Consider the following 19570-nt stretch of genomic DNA (forward strand, 5'->3'; position numbering starts at 1 on the left):
CAAAGGAATGATTTTCATATGGAAAGTGCAAAGTACAAATAAACAGAAGACAACAAATCTACTGCCCTTCTATACCTGACTATCAGGTGGGTGGCACATCAGCTCACCCAGCTGAGCATTCTCGGTCTTTCATGCATGGTATGTGTTCCCCCAGGGGACAAATAAAGCTCAATCTATCTATCTATCTATCTATCTATCTATCTATCTATCTATCTATCTATCTATCTATCTATCTATCTATCTATCTATCATTTTTCTAATGCTAATCTGGTAGGGTGATAGAGGAAGGACAGTATGAAGGCTGAAGGTAAAAGAGTGTGAGACAAATGGTAAAGCATTTTGGTACTTAAGTCACAATGATCTGAACTTTAGACAAATCAAGTAGATGACAAGCCCAAGGTTCATTTAATACTTGGTTCTTTTTCTTCTTCTTTTGGCTGCTCCCGTTAGATCTATCTATCTATCTATCTATCTATCTATCTATCTATCTATCTATCTATCTATCTATCTATCTATCTATCTATCTATCTATCTATCTATCTATCTATCTATCTATCTATCTATCTATCCATCCATCTATCTATCTATCTATCTATCTTTTGCCAGTGCTCTCTCTTTCACCCGCCAGCTGATCCTTTGCCCCAAACTCTCCTAAGTCAAATGGGTTGTGGCTATAAGGTAAAGCCCTTACCCAGGGTTCACTTCCGATCAAGCCACAGAATCACTGTTAAGGTCATTGGCTTCCCTACTTTTGATAAAGAGACTAATGGCTGAAGCTGGCTGTTAGTTTTAAATGTATATTCACCCATTAGCTATCAGTTGCCCTTAAAGAGCCAGGTGTAGTACCATACATTCCCTTCTTGGATTATGGGATTCCTTTCAGCTCCTGGGTATGTTTAACCTAAGTTCTTACTCTTTTTTTGTATTACTCTCTCTGTATCTTGCACTTGTAGAGCATTCATAAATGACACACAGTTCCCTACAGGCATCTGTGCTCCCACCTTAGCACCTGCACAAACTCTTGCTGCCAATGTAGTGAACTCTCTGTCCTGGAAACTTTCTGTTGGGATTCTTGTCAGCTGCACACCCCTTTCCAATAGAGATTATATACAATATGCATTTCAAATAACTGGCATCCTCTCCAATATTGATTACTGGATTTCAGACTAGCTCCATGTATTCTGAATTCCGTAATGTATAAGTTAAGAAGATTGGCATTTGGATAGATGGATGGGATGGATGGATTTTTTTTTAAACACAACAGATAGAAAAGCTGCAATAAAACACAGCAGGGGGTTCTGACTCTGTTCTATTTCAGCCAGTCAGTCTTATCATGTTCTGATCTGCTGAAATGATGTGTGAAATTCGGCATTTTGGTCTACAGGTCGGTGTTACAGAAGATATAGAAATGAATGGTATGTAATGGGAATGGGCAGGAGCATTGAAGTGAAGTCACATTAATAAATGAATCTGTCCTTACTGACTATGTGCAAAATCTGGACAGGTAAAATAACTATTAATATTGGTAATAAAGATGATTTTATATAGAAACACAATGTAAAGCCAGTTTAAGTGCCTGCACTTGCTTCACTGTAGTTTCATTAATGAATCTGCATGAACCAAGCATTTATTGAGAAATTTGCCCTACAGGCAGTAAGGATTTTCTGGTTTTCTTACATAGATTTATAAAGCTTTGTGTCAGCACAAATTACCATACAACTGTAATATAACAAATTAAACAGTAGTCTTTCTAAGGTCATGAAAACATGAAAGACCTTTTGATCAGCTTATGTAACACAAATATCGGGCAAGATTGTTCTCTCCACAAATCAAAGTATTAAAGCACAGCAAAAACCTTAAAGCATTCTTAATTTTAAAACATGTGTAATTCTACTTTAGCCTGCAATAAAGTATCTTTTCTCATCAAAGTTTGAACATTTTAAGGTTTAAAGTTTCTTTATTTAGTCATGTTTACACAAGAAAACATGAAATTCGCCTTCTCTGTTGCATAAAATAACAGACAGAATGAAATAAAACAAACAAATAGAACAAGACAGGTTAAGGAAAGGCAGTTAGGTAACGCATATTCGCACCATAAAAAAGGTTACAGGCCATATATCAAAACCTTAATCATTATCTCCGATATTTCTTATTGAAAAGTTGTATGGCACAAGGAAGAAAGGAATTTCTGGAGCGATTTGTGTGGGTTTTCAAAGTGTCTATCCTTCCTGATTTACTGAAGTTTAGTTCTACATGTAATGGATGACTGTCATCAGTTGAGATGATTTCCAGTTTCTTTAACATTGCCCTCTGCCATACACTAGTGAAATCATCTACATCAGCCCCAATAACTTTAGCTGCATACTTCGTAATCTGCTGGAGCTTTTTTGAGTTTTGGTTTGTCAGACTATTAACCCAGGCAATGAAACTGAAAGTGATCACAGACTGGATCAGACTGCTATAAAATACAAAATGAGGTCCTTGTCTACTTAAATAGTTTGAGTTTATGAAGGAGAAATAAGCACTGGTTGCATTTAGAGAATATTTTTATTAATTAGTATTCCAGTTAAGATTGTTATCTAGGTTAGTTCCTAAGTATTTATATTCAGTCACTACTTCTACCTCCATTGGCTCCGGATATAGCGGATTGGATAATGGATGGATGGAATTTCTACTTCCTCCCCCAAAACTACAATAGGTGAACATACAGATTTCTGCCTCTTAAAATCAAATGTAATTTCTTTGGTCTTTTTTACATTCAGAGTGAGAGAGTTTTTATTGCACCAGTTTACCATCCAGTCCACTTGATTTAGATAGTGGCTTTCATCCTCCCCATGCTCCTATGAGCATGGTGTCATCAACATACTTGATAATGGAGCAGTGGTCATTGTTCTTTTGAACCCAAGTTTAAAGCCAAGTGGAGGGAAGGAAGGCTCTCTGTACAAATTTTGTGCGTTCATCTTTGTACCTTTTTTTGTTTGTGTTATTCATTTTGGTCAAAGTAAAACTTTTTGATTGTCATCTTTGCAATGTCAGTTTGTATGTTTTTCTTTTAAAAAATGGTTACTGTCCTATTGCGTCTCACAGCCACGGTCTTTGTTGTCTTTTTGTAGTGATAGATAATGGAAATGAAATCCCAAATTAGTGTTAGTAATTTTTCTTCAATTTTGAAATTGTGTTTTGGGTTTGACAAACTTTATGCTCTACTCTTCAGACCTTTCAAACCTAGACTGTTTTCAGACCTCACGATTGCCTGTGCCTTCCTTACTTCTAGGTTGCTACACCCCCCCTCCCACCATGGTCTTATTTGTAACATTATCAGTATGCTTTCTCCTTGAACCGTACACTGTAAGGGATTCCCACTAGCCATCCCAAATCCAAAGTAGATCCACAAAAGATTATACACTGCAGAGAGAACACAAAAAAACAACAAAGTGGTAAAGAAAGCAAACAACTGCATGCCCCATAGGGTCTTCCTGTCTAGAGTGTCTTTGTAACATGTGTAGTCCAAGTTCACCTTCCACCAGCTCACTCGTCCCGCACACCCTGGCCTCAGATTCCTTCTGTCACGCTAACACTTGTCAAATGCTCGCCTCCCAGCTCCAGCCTCATGAGGCACATTGCTAGAAGGGGCTTATAAGACTCATCCGTCAATTACTTCCATGTGTCCCCTGAGAATTCCTTCCACAGTTCTGGAACCACACACCTTCAAAATTCCTGGTGAGCCTTAGACAGATTGTCTACCCTTAGTATACTCAAGGAACCCAAGTGTGCTACACATGGGTTCACAGTGCCTTCTAATGATTTGATGAATTTCTACAATGCTAATTGGTGGTTCCCCATTGTTCTTCCTTTCATAGTTTTTAGCCAACCTACATAGCCAGCATAAATTTGTGATTTATAAGAAAATGTGTTCACTCTGAATTGTCACTCATCAATTAATGAATGCCATCAATGAACAAAGCCACCACAATGTTACATCCAAATATGTTAAGAAAACCACACTTGATTTTCGCTTTTCAAGATAACAGAGCTGCAGGGTTTCTCCAACCATCAATTTAACCATGTTAGCATCCTCTTAAATTCCTGGAATGCTGCCAACAGACATAAAGTACATGTGAAAATTGTATTATAACGCTGTAGTTCAGCTTTTGCTGTCTCTCAGGTTTGAGGTAGTAGTGTGAAAGCGATAATGCATAGGTGAGGAATTTGCCTATAAATGCATTTCTTTCTAGTTTGGAAGAAAACTAGAACATGAAAATGGAAATATGGACACTTCACACAGAAGACTTTGTATTGAACAGTAGCTTAAAATAACTTCTTTGTGTCAAGTAATTCTGCTATAATTTGCTTGCAGAATTACAATTTCCACTTCCCTTACATGAAAATTCTTGCTAGACATCATAATGGATATTAAAGTTATATTTTCAGGTGGGGCTTAGGATGGAAACTGAGTAAAGAAAAAAAAGCAGCTAACTGGGACCTGCTGACCAGGTACATAATCTTCCAAAATGTTTCAAGTAACACCTAGTTAAGTGATGTGGGCAATTTTATCACTGCTTCAGTATTCTTCTGATCTACAGCTTTATTCATTTGTTTTAAACACCTTCTTCATCGTTTTAGAACATTAACACAAAGCACAGTTCGTCAGTCCACTTTACTCTTCTAAAAACAACATCAACTCTAGTTTGAAAAGTTTCTACTGTCTGCCACACTACTTGGCAACTTATTCCATGTCTACATGGTTCTCTGCATGAAGAAAAACTTCCTAATGTTTGTGTGAAATTTTCCCTTAACAAGTTTCCAACTATGTCCCCGGGTTCTTGATGAACTCATTTTAAAATAATAGTCTCCATCCACTTTACTAATTCCCTTGATAATGTTAAACACTTCAATCATGTCTCCTCTTAATCTTCTTTTGCTTAATCTTTTAATCTTTCTTCATAATTCATCCCCTGTAGCCATTGAATCAGCCTAGTCGCTGTTCTTTGGACCTTTTCTAGTGCTGCTATGTCCTTTTTGTAGCCTGGAGACCAAAACTGCACCCAGTACTCCAGATCAGGCCTCACCAGTGCATTATAAAGCCTGTGCATAACCTCCTTGGACTTGTTCTCTACACATCGTGCTATATTTTTAATTTTGTGCAAATTGTGTGTTTTGTAGATTTTAAACAGGCCCACAATTTGGTATGAAGAGGGAGAGTGGGGTGATAATGAGGATACTGTTAAGGTGGTAATGAAAGAGAACACAGAAGTGTGTGTGAGATTGAAAAAGAGAGGTCTCAGTGGTTTGGAGTTGGGACAGGAGTAAGACATTGATGTATTCTGTTACCATGTTTTTTCATCTTTTTGTTGGACCATGTACTGAGAGAGATTGATGGTTAATAGAGGTGTACACTACAGGTGGAGCACTGATGAAAGATCTTGAATACGTGGGCGATACAGCACCTCTTTTAGTGAGTATAACAGTATTAGTAGAGCTGTTAAAAGTATTTGGATCAGAATCAGAGAAGCTGGTATTTAATAAAAGCATAGTGTAAGGAATGGCTGGCAGCCTTACCCAGTCAGGACACCTATGAAATGGAAGGACCAGGTAAGAGAGCGTGCACAGAGCATTATCCCCTCTAGGAGTACTAGATGGCAGTTCTCAGTGGTGCCTCAGATTTCCAGAGGGCAGCATGGGACATGGAGTTCTTCAACTCAGATCGTTTGGGTTCAATGGATGCTGCCAGGGGATGCTGCAGTGATTGGGGATGCCTACTACATGGGGTTTCTGTCTCACCCAGAAGTGCTTTCAGACCATGTGTGCGGAAGACCAGAAGTACTCCCAGGTGGGAGATAAAAGGGGCTGCCTGTTTCACAAGGACAAGCCACAGTCAAGTCGAAGGTGGATAAAGCTTGCATGGACGAGGGCAGTGACCAGTGACAGAGAGAAAGAAGACAAAGAGTTGCTTTATTGTGGTATACAATGCTTATTGCATATACTTGTGGCTTTTGTAGTGGGAAACGCTGAAGACTATTCTCCATGCCTATTTGTGTTGGGTGTTTGGGGAGCTGGATTGCCCCTTGGTGTCCACCATAGCTAAAATGAAATGAATGAAGGTTGGTGAACAAGAAGAAATGAGCAGATTGGAATATAAAGGTCAAGAGCTGGAAAGAGCAGAGATGTTCACATATTTGGGAAATGAGATTGCGGCAAAAGGAAGCTGTGAGATGGATGTGAAAAACAGATTAGGTTTGGCAGGAGCAGCATTTCTTAAGTTAAAAAGAGAACTTTAGAGGTGCAGAGACATCAAACTGTGGACAAAATAAAGAAATCTATAATGCAATAATACTGCCGGTAGCCTTGTATGTACTGTAGCTGAAAACTGGATATTTAGCCAGGCAGTTAAGAGAAGCCTGAATATGTTTGACTGAAAACGCTTTGGACAGATTATGTGAATAAGATGGCCAAGAACAAATAGTAATGAGGATCTGAAAGAAAAGACTGGTCAGAAGAAACTGAGTGAAAGAGGAGCATTGAGAACGAGAAGATGGGCAGAACACGTTTGGCACATGGATGACTTGAGGACAACAAGAAGAGCAGTATGATGGATTCCAGTAGGAAGAAGAGCAGGAAGGCCAATAAAGAGGTGGAAAGATACAGTATGGTGACTGTAAGCAAGAGACAAAGGAGCAAGATGAAGAAATAAGGAGGAAGTGGCACAGGACAGAGAAAAGTGGAGGAAACTTGGATGGAGTGTTAAGGATGATGGAAGTGTGGATAAATAAACAACTTATGTTAACAAGTCAAAACTAGTTCCAGTCAAAATCATCAGGAGTATTTGAACTCTTTTTTAAATGTATTTTTCAAAAATCCTGAGAGCTAGCTTGTACAAATTCATCAATACTGCTTCATGTCTCATCACTGTCACCTACATTAGCAGACTATGTAGTGAGAAATTATTGATTTGTTAGTCTTCTTCAGAAAATGTTGCTTGCTTTTCTACCATGTTAAACTTTTTTAGTTTTATACTGTATGCTCAGCTGCAACTGTATTACTGTAATATTTGCTTTTAAGCCAGATTAGGCCATTCAAGTTTCCAACGTGTCTGTTATGTTGGTGCATGTTGTAGGTAAAGCCAATGTTCCAGAAAACAACTCACAGCAAGTTTTGCTTCTGCACATTGTCTTTGTATTCATTCTTTCTAAAACAAAGATAAATAATGTCCAATGTTAAAAATAAAGTGCCACTTGTCTTTTCCCTTGAGAGTTGTTATGTGGAACAATGTGAACTTTTAAGAACACTCACTCATTTTAATTACAGCTTTCATCTTAAGTATTTCCCAAATATTCAAGAAAGTAGTAAAAAAGTAGTAAAAAAAATAAAAACAACACAAAAATAACTTGCAAAAAACAAAATCAAAATTCTGCAACTCTTTTTATTAATACCTGACTATCAGGCAGGGATGGCACATCAGCTCACCCAGCTGAGCATTCTCGGTCGTTCATGCATTGTATGTGTTCCTCCTGGGGACAAATAAAGCTCGCTCTATCTATCTATCTATCTATCTATCTATCTATCTATCTATCTATCTATCTATCTATCTATCTATCTATCTATCTATCTATCTATCTATCTATCATATACTGTCTCTTCTATCTATCTATCTATCTATCTATCTATCTATCTATCTATCTATCTATCTATCTATCTATCTATCTATCTATCTATCTATCTATCTATCTATCGCTTAAGATGCACTTGTCCACTCACTGACTTCGATTTGCAGGGCTATCAGGTCACAAAGAAAATTCAAAAGCAGGGGTTAACTTTAACTTAAGTTAAATTTTGCTTGGAAAATAATGGCTAATTTTATCTATCATTTTTTGTGGCAGTGACCATAATCATAGCCAGTCAGAGGGTACTCATAGGATGGCACCAGAACTTTCACAAGGTATCCCTAACTCTGATTCCAGGGATTTTCCAAGGAAGGAACATCCAAATAGTTTTTTAGGACCCTACACAGACTGTGATCCATTTGGCTGAGTTAGGAGGTGAGTTACAGCAAATGCTAATCTGGCAGGGTGATAGAGGAAACACAGTATGAAGGCTGAAGGTGAAAGAGTGTGAGACAAATGGTAAAGCATTTTGGCACTTAAGTCGCAATGATCTGGATTTTAGACAAATCAAGTATATGACATGCCTGAGGTTTGTTTAATACTTCATTCTTCTTCTTCTTTCGGCTGCTCCTGTTAGGGGTTACCACAGAGGATCATCTTTTTCCATATTTTTCTGTCCTCTGCATCTTGCTCTGTCACACCCATTACCTGTATGTCCTCTCTCACCACATCCATAAACCTTTGCTTAGGCCTTCCTCTTTTCCTCTTCCCTGGCAGCTCTATCCTTAGCATCCTTCTTCCAATATACTCAGCATCTCTCCTCTGCACATGTCCAAACCAACACAATCTCACCTCTCTGACTTTGTCTCCTGACCATCCAACTTGAGCTGACCCTCTAATGTACTCATTTCAAATCCTATCCATCCTCATCACACTCAGTGCAACTCTTAGCATCTTTAACTCTGCCACCTCCAGCTCGGTCTCCTGCTTTCTGGTCAGTGCCAATGTTTCCAACCCATATAACATAGCTGGTCTCACTACCGTCCTGTAGATCTTCCCTTTCACTCTTGCTGATATCCATCTGTCACAAATTACTCCTGACACTCTTTTCCACCCATTCCACCTTGCCTGCACTCTCTTTTTCACCTCTCTTCCACAATCCCCATTATTCTGTACTGTTGATCCCAAGTATTTAAACTCATCCACCTTCGCCAACTCTACTCCTTGCACCCTCACCATGCCACTGATCTCCCTCTCATTTACACACATGTATTCTGTCTTGTTCCTACTGACCTTCTTTCTTCTCCTCTCTAGAGCATATCTCCACCTCTCCAGGGTCTCCTCAACCTGCTCCCTACTATCGCTACAGATCACAATGTCATCAGCAAACATCATAGTCCATGGGGACTCCTGTCTAATGTTGTCTGTCAACCTGTCCATTACCATTGCAAATAAGAAAGATAATACTTGATAAATAAATAAATAAATAAATAAAAACGTTATGCTCTCCCTTTAATAATTACCCTTATGTGTTAATGTTATAATTGACATAAATTTAGATTTTGACTCCCATTTTCACAGTTTGGGTGGTACATAGGGTGCCCCACTTCATTCCAAAAACTATAATACAGTCTTGGCAACTTCCAACAAACTATAAGAAAAAAGAGATGAATACATGCTTCAAACTGGCAGAATTTAGGACTATGATGAATTTTTAAAAACAAACACATATTTGATCTATTCTGAAAAAACGTTAACACATTGAAAAGTCATTTGAAATCTGAACACTAACCAAGCCAGTAAAAAACCTCACCTCATGTAAAAATCTGCATTGGAGAATCAAGGTTTATATGAAATGAATATGCAGGAGTAAAGTTTGCTACATTTCAATGAATTTGTTATTTTAAGTAAAAGATAATGCAGTGAAAATACTTACTGTTTTTGTCAAGATTTTACTTTGTTCTCCTTAAAAAAAGATACTACACTTTACAGATCAGTTAATGGGAATTGGCAAAACTTTCTATAAACCCCTGGCTACATGATGTACCTTCATATTACATTATGCTTGGCTGACTGCATTTCCACTTACCTGACTTAACGGCCAGAGCGGCACTGCATGACGCCTTGCCAACTTCATTTACTGCAGTAACACAGTATATCCCAGCATCACTTGGTTTGGCCCACTTTATTAACAGGCTATGCCTTTCACCTTCAAGTTTTATTAGATGAGTGGGACTGCTTTGTAATGGAACATCATCTCTCTTCCAACGTACTGAAAATGAAGAATGATTAATATTAATACAAATGCAAAGTTCGAGCAGGGCTACATAAATGTCCATCATTTCTGTTTAGAATATATAAGTGTTGTGTTAGTTTGACCTTTTTCCTGTACAAAATATATATACCTGAAAATGAGTTTCATCTCTGCATCTGCAAGGACGTCACCAAGCATGGCACTTCACCCTTGAGGAGATGGGGGTTCCTGTTACTTCCAGGTTGTGAACAGTATAAGTTAGGACCACGTATTTCAAAAAAGTAGAGGAAAAAGAAGCATCGAACAACCGAGATCCATCATATCATGCAATTCTATTATTGTATCGAAGGCATCTACAGATCATCACTGTTATCCACAGTTATACTGATACACATGGCAGTAAGGGACTTGAGACTTTTCATCAACCACATCCCAGGACTATCGGACTGCTTTTTGGAGTTATTGGTTAGACTGATTGCATTTATACTTTGAAATAGCACTGTTTATATTGTGGTTTTCTGTCATTTCATCATTTGGGGCTTGGTTGGCTTTCACCCATTTCTCAATCTCCAAAGTTTCCATGATTTCACTGGACTTTTTATGTACATGAATGTTTCTTTATCATTTTGTGAAGTATATATGTTTTCTGTTTAAGACAAGTTAGGACATGGGATGTCGGGGCCGTGTCGGGTTTTTTCTTTTTCTACTATCACTGTATATATTTCCATCTGCCTCAGGATCAGGGAATATGGGGATATATGTGTATTATAGTTAATCATTTTTCCATACATTCATTTTTTCACATACTGAACATATTTCATCTTTGACCAGCTTATTTGTTTTTACCACCAACTGGGGTGCTTGACTGGAGGGCAGGTAAGGAACAAAAGGGTAAGTACGGTTTGACATGGCTGAGTTCAAACTTCGCTCCAGCTCAGCCAAAGTGTGTAACTTTTTGCCATCTAAGTGTGAGCGCAGTTGCTACACAATATATACCATGCACTTACAGCATACTGTCACTAGTTTACACCTGACAGACAGAGACTAAGTCATGTACAATAGATACGAAAAATGGTTTCTGTGTAATAGACCATAAAGACACAAACATCCATCCAGTCACTCAGCTTCTAATCTGCTTAGTCCAGTTTATAGCCATGGAGCAGCTATGCCAGCTATGGATAGAACATCACTCCTATGCAGGGTGCACTCACACGCACAATTGTTCAGTTTAATGTAACCAATTAATTTATCACACACTTGTTTGGGATGTGAGCGGAAAGCAGAATACCTAACTAAAAGCATAAAGATAAACAGAGTGGGCATGTAAATTCCACAAGGACAGTGATCAGGCCAGGATTCAAACCCAGCTTCTGAAAATGTGAGGCAACAGTGCTAACCATGGCACCACCAGCACAGAAATTAAACACAATATGCAAAGAATACCATGGCAGTTAAGTGGGCACAAGAAGGGCAAGGTGTTCCCTGCCCTTGATATAAGACTGATAAATCATGCCAATTTTCAGGTGGGCACATTGACTTCCTGGCAGGGATGAAATGAAGACCCTTACCCAGTCAGGAAGCAAGTAGGATGGAAGGATGGGAGATATCACCAAGCAGGGTCACAAACTCCCCTAACATGCCAGGTGGCAGCCTCCCTAGTCGACACTATCTGTGTGGACTCCCACAAGGCAAGCTGGAAACTGCAGTCCTACCGGGCAGCCTTGTCCAGTTCCGTGGTGATGCCAGGGAGTATTGCAGGAATACATGCAACTTCCATTTGACCTAGAAATGCTTCCAATGGATATGCCCTAGCACCAGAAGTACTCCCGGGTCTAAGATAAAAAGAGCTGCTTGACAATATATATGAATGGAAGTAAAGGTCTGTGATAGTGTTTGCATAGTTGTATCTGGAAATCCACAAAGGGAGAAAATAAATCATGCATCTTAAATTAGTTTTTTTATTCCTAAGCTTTCAACTCCTACCAGGAATCATCATCAGAGGGACACGGTTAGACTTACTGGAATCGAAGGCAATATATAGCAAATAAAAAGGGAAGGCTAAGTGGATGTGGGGGAGAGTGGTTAAAGAGGTGGGGTTTGGAGGAAGTTGGTCATAAAGTCTTATTTATATGTGTATGTTCTTCTTTTCAAGGCTGCATATGCTGGGTTCATGTCCAAATATTTGTTAATGGCATTTTCATTGGATAGCCACATTTCAGCCAGTTTGCTGGCACTTTTAGTACCACATTTCAAACATGTATTCTACAAACACACTACAAAATAAAAATAAATTTCACTGCAACACAAGAAAGGGTATACAAAATAGATTTTTTTCACTGTGTTTTAAAAATGATGCCTTCAAAATGGAGGCCATCATTAGCGATACACTCTTTGAGATGATTTCTTAACGCTCGCATAACTCATTCGGCCATTTCAAGGGGAATAGCCGTGATTTCATTGCAAATAGCATCCTTGAGGGCTTCAAGGTTTTGAAGTTAATGTGTGTATTCCTTCGATTTAAGATAGCCCCACAACAAGAAATCGCACGGAGCGAGGTCAGGCGAATGTGAAGGCCACCTGACATTGCCGTGCAGGGAAATCAGCTTCCCTGGAAACATCTCCTGCAAAACTTGCATGGATTTCCACGCTGTATGAGCTGTTTCTTCATCCTGTTGAAAACAGACATCCACCACATCCATTTCTTCCAGTTGGGGCAGCAAAAAGTTCTCTAGCATTTCAATATAATGTTCTTAAGTGACAGTGACCATTGCTCCCCCCTCCTCAAAAAAGCAAGGAACTACAAGGCCAAATTCTGCAATGGCGCACCAAACTGTAACACACTCAGGGTCCTTAATGAAGTTCACGAGGGTTGGTTTCAGCCCAATAGTAAAAGTTTTGTTTATTTACGCAACCATTCAAATGGAAATGTGCCTTGTTGTTGAACATGACGATGGCATCTCAATGAACGACTTTGCAGAATGTTCGCGCACAACTCTCTATGGCTCTCCCAGTCTTCCTCAGTGAGTTCCTGCACTACCATCATTTTATATGGATGGAAATTAAGGTCCTCAGGCAAAATCCTCCTCAAAGACATGTTGGAAATGCCTAAGGCAGAAGCATGTTTTCGCGCTGAACATCTAAGAGACTGCAAAATGCTTTAATGATCATTAATTGGTAATACAAACAATGATGATATGCATGTTTACAACAGAGCTGGAAAATTGCAGGGCTATGCACTGATAAAAAATGTAGTGTAATTCAGTTTATCTCAGATTTATTGTCACATGTGACATACCCCTGTTCCGTCAAAGTGATCAACAATGCTGGGGTCCTGCCTGGCACAAGGACTGCTGGGGTCCTGCCTGGCTCAGAAGTGCTTCCTAGAGGTAACAGATCAAGCTCCGGAAGTACTCCCAGGTCTGCAGTTAAAAGAGAGTCCTCTACTCAGCTCAGGATGTTGGACTCTGAAGGAGGTGGACAAGAGATGTTGAGAAGAGTGGAAGGAGGAGGGAAATACACAAGGAAGAGAAACTGTGGACTGTTTGAATGTATATTGGGAAGAGGACTCTGTTGAGAGGTATTTCCTTATTAATAAACTATTATTTACACTCAGGACTTGGTGTTGTGCAGTTGTGTCTGGAATTTGGGGTGCTGCTACAACACCTACATCCCACAATATGTACTGTATATATAAGTTAAAATAAATAGAAAAGCTGCATGAAAATGCTGCCCTTACCAAAGTGACATCTGAGGAGATTGTCTCATTACCTCACTCTAGGCGTGCTAGGCCTGGTTGCATGTATTCTTTCTGGATTTAAAATTACATAATGTACAAAAGCCATCTCTTCAAAAGCCCATTCGTATAAAAGCTGCATATGAGCAGTTAGTATATGCATTCATTCATTCTGTTATATAAAGTCAATGATGTTTAAATAATCTAACTTACATAATACTTCTATTCGACCGTTATCTGAATGTATTGTATATATCAAAGTGATTCAGTTATTTATGTTAAATCTTACTGGTTCTTTTCTCTGTAGCACACTTGAACAGTTATTACAGCTGCCTGGAGAAATATCATAAAAAGGTTACTTTTTTTTTACATAATGCAGGTCTTGTGATTATAGGCATTCATTTTTAGTACATTTCAGTTCTACAGGTGATATAATATACAATTGTAAAACAATATATGCTGTAGTAGGTGTTTTATAGTTTTCTATTAATATTTAATTCATGGTCTGCTGCCTCTACCACATTGGTAATAAATCTGGGTGATGTGGGTTAACATTCTGGCACTAGGAAAGCATTGTTATGTTATAACCTATTGTTATAATGCAATGTGAAAATGAGAGGGCATTTACTTTCATTTTATACAAACATATTCTATTTTTAAATAAACAGCATAATGTCTTTTGTTTCCTTTACAGAATCTGATCATCGTCTTCTCGCCAAAGGCAGTTAGTGAATTTAAACTGCACCAAAGTATATGGCTGTGCTTGTGTGTGCCCTGTAATGGACTGGGACCACATCTGCTTAGAACTTGTTTTAGTGCCAATGCTAAACCTGAACTCTTAGATGTGAAGGTGTAAATTTAATAAACATACACTTTAATGTCTCCTGTGTCTGGGTGCTCTGGTTTCCACAGTCCAAAGACATGCTGGTTAAGTGAACTGGCATTGCAAAGTTTGCCCTAGTGTGGGCACCTAGTGTGTGTAAGTGTTCATTCACCCAGTGATGGACTGGTGCCCTGTCCTGGTGTTATTCCTGCCTTGTGCCCAATGACTGCTAGGAAAGACTCCTGTTGACCCTTGACCCTGCCCTGGATAAGCAGGTTAAGAAGATGGATGAATGGATGGACATATTAAATCATGGCTTAGCAAGTTGGCATGGGGGTTCTTTCCACTGACTGCAGTTTCAATGTTAATAACATGCAAAACAGAATTTTAGTTTCTGGTGAAACATCAGATTGTTTTTTTTTTTGTTTTGTTTAAGGGAATGTAAGTATTTCTATGGACATTTTCTTAATGTAATATTACTTATAGTGGAACCTTTGACAGCTTTTATAAAGTATCTGGATGAGATATTGGAAACAAAGTAGCTACTAACTAACCAGATTTGCTTGATGGACTGTGTGGGCTCCTGTGATTTGCCAGAACCTCTTATATTCTTACTGTATGTTCTTAGCCCATCTTACCTGGCATGTAAACAGAAACTTCCCAGAGATGTAATTTGAAGTCTCACTTCATGGGACTCTTTAAACATTGCAGTGATACTGTAAAAAAGCTTTCATCTAAAGGCAATGTTGACCTAGCTTGCAGGTGAAGTAAGACTTAGTGAATAATAGCAAATAAAACCATTCAGGCATTGTACAGTAGTGCTATGTCTCAGGCTAGCAGTCTAAAACCTTTTCAATTTTAGCCATTTGATTAGAAAGGAGAACTGCGTTCCTGTGTATGCCAGATTAATGAAAGCGTGAAATCCCCAGCAAACCATGTGTGCATATACTTGACACTCAAGGGCTAAATACAGTTAAAGGTTACTGTGGCCTTATGATGGGAGCCCTGGAACCAGTAAAGTGCATATTTTTACTCGCAAAAAAGGGCTGGCCTTGGTATTCATTTTTTGGATGAATGTTTATTTCATTCTTGTTCCCCACCATACTCAGCCTTGTTTGATTTTGCTGTCATATTTTATTTTATGTCATATCTTATTATGTGATATCATCTACTGTTAAATTTTGCTCCGTACTTCTAAAATTTTTATTATTATGCTGTATTAAGGATTTGTTCTGTTCTGTGTATTGTATTGCATTGACCCCCTTCTTTTGACACCCACTGCACGCCCAACCTATCTAGAAAGGGGTCTCTCTTTGAACTGCCTTTCCCGAGGTTTCTTCCATTTTTCTCTACAAGGTTTTTTGGGAGTTTTTCCTTGTCTTCTCAGAGAGTCAAGGCTGGGGGGCTGTCAAGAGGCAGGGCCTGTTAAAGCCCATTGCGGCACTTCCTGTGTGATTTTGGGCTGTACAAAAATAAACTGTATTGTATTGTAAACTGTATATTCAGAGTAGGCAGGCATGAGTGCTCTACTGACAATATATTAGGAGAATCTATGCAGACAAATATATGGATACATGCTCTGGAACAATACAATGGAATGTATCGTGAGTATTGAACTCATTCTATTGTTTGGGTATAAATTAGCTATGCTTGTGTGGGCAGAAAAGTATAACCATAAGATGTGCATGTATGGCTATGTTTTACAGAGTTTGGGTAATATTATTAATAAAAACTCAATTCATTTCAGCATTTACCAGAGATAAGGCTGTCACCATTAAAGGAACGTTACCATGATAGACTCCATCGAAGGAATAGCGGCAGACACAGAAAGAGGTGTTCAAGCTCCAGTTCAGAATTAGCCTGTCTGTTTGGCCTTCCAGTAGAAAGACACAAAGAGGACTGCAATGGATACCTTCCAATCAGTCATTCACTCTACAAGTACATATTCAGTGATGTTGGTTTTCATTTGTGTACATGTGTGGAAAATGCTGATTGACATTGCAATGAAATGTTATCTTCATGAAGAAAACTCTTAAAAAGCAAATCATAAAGGGTTTAACACTCCTGTTCATTATGCTGTTATCTCAGTCAGAGGTGCTGAGAGGTACTTCCTATGAGAGGAACATGTCCTGATTGAAAAGTTTCCTTTGACTTGTGTCACACTAAACTGGGCTGATCACATTAACCCACGAGAGATCTTTAGCTGTGTCCTTGTGAGTTACATTCTGTTCCTTAGGCTGATAATGGACACAGGTCAAGTAGACATAGTCAAGGCCTTCAATCAGAGAGAAAACAGAAACTAAATGAGCAAGAGTGAACATTATCAAAAATCAAGCGAAGGCTCAAACACAAAGTGGTTAAAAGTAAGAGGTGTTATACTAAGCAGAAGACAATCAGAAATACAATAAACTACAAACTTGAGAGAACTGAAATCGAACTCAAAGGCATCCATCACAGAGTCTACCTAAATTAAAGTAGACTGTTACAAATTCAGCACAGTATGGTCATCTCCATATAGACACCATCACAAAATACAGAGAAAATAGCTGAAAATTGTATGCGACTAAGTGAACTTCATTAAGAAGCAATGTGAGTGTGGGAAATGTGCTAAATATTATTATTATTATTATTATAAAACTTTCTGTTGTGCAATCTTTTGTCAAACACAAGGCAGTATTTGTGAAAAACTAATAAATGTATTATCACCTAACAGCTCACTATTAAGCCATTTTTGGAGAATGATTCTGAATTCATCAGAAAAATCTAATTTGATTTTGTTTTTTTATAACTAAATTTATAGTCTGGCACCACACAGTAAAAAAGAGGACATTACAAAAGGTAAATCACCTTCTGGTAGTGGATTTCCAGTGATGATACATTTCAGTAACACCTCAGTGCCACTCTCAGCTTCCATGTCCCGTAATGGAACTTCAAAAAGAGGGGCCTCCAATATATCTTCTCCTGCTGATACATAGGAATCATCGGAAGACTCTGTTTGGACAGATGTAAACAGTAAGGTTATGGACAACGTCATCAGTTGCAGTAACATTCTAACTATAACAAGCCAAGATAAACAACTGTGGTATGAACATGAATTATGCAGACTCTGGAATGGATCCTGCAAATTGCAATGATAAAGAAATGCTGTTGTCATAAATTATTGTGAATGAATCTGGAAAATGTTTTAAAGAATATTGTGAATGGTGTAGCAAATGCATGTTCTCACAATGGGCAATGGTGCAGCAGTGCAGCATATTTTTTCAAAAAAATAATATATTACTTCCCTTTGGTGGTGCAAACATAAAACATGGTGCAGGGACTTTGTAGAATCATGACAGCAGAACTTCTGTGTTTTGAAATAATTTACTATACAAGCATAAGAGACACATTTATGACTAAACCTCTTATACAGTATAAGGTTGAAAAAACTCATATAAATGGTCTCCCAAAGGTGGTACCAAATAAATATGTGTGTGTGTGTGTGTGTGTGTGTGTGTGTATGTGGGTTTACAATACTCTTGTACTTGTGACAACAAGCCATGGATTACAAGTGACATCAAGGGCCTTTTGAACCAGAAGAAAAGGGCTTTTAAAGGTGGTGATCAGCATGAGCTCAAGAACGTACAGAAGGAACTCCGAGTCCAGCTCAGGATGGTGAAGGAGCAGTACAGGAGAAAGCTGGAGCAAAAGTTGCAGAATAATAGCATGAAGGATGCGTAGGATGGGATGAAGATCATCACTGGCTGCAACTCGAAGTGGGGTGCCTCCATCGAGAGAGACAGGGAGAAAGCAAACCTGATAAACAACTTTTTTAGCAGGTTTGACCACTCTAACCCATTGTCATTCTCACCTCAGAGTACTGCATCATCCACCCATCCTTCTGCTGATACCAGCATAGGAGAGTTTCTCCCCACCTACAATTACAGCAGCCCAGGTAAGCAGGGAGCTGAGGAGACTTTGTGCCAGCAAAGCAGTGGGTCCAGATGGAGTATCGCCACAACTGTTAAAGTTCTGTGCATTGGAGCTGGGGAGTCCTCTACAGTGCATCTTCAACCTGAGCCTGGAACAGGGGAGAGTCCCGAGGCTTGGGAAAAAATCTTGCATCACCCCAGTCCCAAAGGTATCACGTCCTGGTGAGCTGAATGACTAGGCCTGTCACCCTGACGTCACATGTGATGAAGACCATGGAGCGGCTGTTGCTTCACCACCTGAGGCCACAGGTCCGCCATGCCCTCAACCCTCTGCAGTTCGCATATTAGGAGAAGGTGGGAGCGGAGGATGCCATCATCTACATGGTACACCGATCCCTCTCCCACTTGGACAGAGGCAGTGGTGCTGTAAGAATTATGTTTCTGGATTTCTCTAGCGCCTTCAACACCATCCAACCTCTGCTCCTTAGGGACAAGCTGACAGAGATTGGAGTAGATTCATACCTGGTGGCATGGATCGTGGACTATCTTACAGACAGACCTCAGTATGTGCGTCTCGGGAACTGCAGGTCTGACATTGTGGTCAGCAGCGCAGGAGCGCCGCAGGGGGCTGTACTTTCTCCAGTCCTGTTCAGCCTATATACATCGGACTTACAGTACAACTCAGAGTCCTGCCATGTGCAAAAGTTCGCTGACGACACTGCTATCGTGGACTGCATAAGGAGTGGGCAGGAGGAGGAATATAGTAACCTAATCAAGGGCTTTGTTAAATGGTGCGACTTAAACCACCTACAACTGAACACCAGCAAAACCAAAGAGCTGGTAGTGGATTTTAGGAGGCCCAGGCCCCTCCTTGACCCCGTGATCATCAGAGGAGACTGTGTGCAGAGGGTGCAGACCTATAAATACCTGGGAGTGCACCTAGATGATAAATTGGACTAGACTGCCAATACTGATGCTCTGTGCAAGAGAGGACAAAGCTGACTATACTTCCTTAGAAGGCTGGTGTCCTTCAACATCTGCAATAAGATGCTGCAGATGTTCTATCAGACGGTTGTGGCAAGTCTACTCTTCTACGTGGTGATGTGCTGGGGAGGCAGCATAAAGAAAAGGGACACCTCACGCCTGGACAAACTGGTGAGAAAGGCAGGCTCTATTGTAGGTACAGAGCTGGGCAGTTTGACATCTTTGGCAGAGCGATGGGCACTGAGCAGGCTCCTGTCAATCATG

The 19570-nt window shown here is 39.4% G+C and overlaps 1 protein-coding gene across 3 annotated transcripts in view; it reads right to left on the reverse strand.

Moving 5' to 3' along the window:
• spega (striated muscle enriched protein kinase a) overlaps positions 1-19570 on the reverse strand; it is a 418725-nt gene that overhangs the window by 209011 nt on the left and 190144 nt on the right. For all 3 annotated transcript variants that reach the window (XM_039756374.1, XM_039756377.1, XM_039756375.1), the window contains 2 exons: positions 17259-17402; positions 9691-9873 (listed from right to left, as the gene is read on the reverse strand). In XM_039756374.1, coding sequence (XP_039612308.1) covers positions 9691-9873; positions 17259-17402 — 327 coding nt within the window. The remainder of the gene's footprint in view (positions 1-9690; positions 9874-17258; positions 17403-19570) is intronic.

This window comes from Polypterus senegalus, chromosome 6 (assembly GCF_016835505.1).
Source record: "Polypterus senegalus isolate Bchr_013 chromosome 6, ASM1683550v1, whole genome shotgun sequence".
Lineage (NCBI taxonomy): Eukaryota > Metazoa > Chordata > Cladistia > Polypteriformes > Polypteridae > Polypterus > Polypterus senegalus.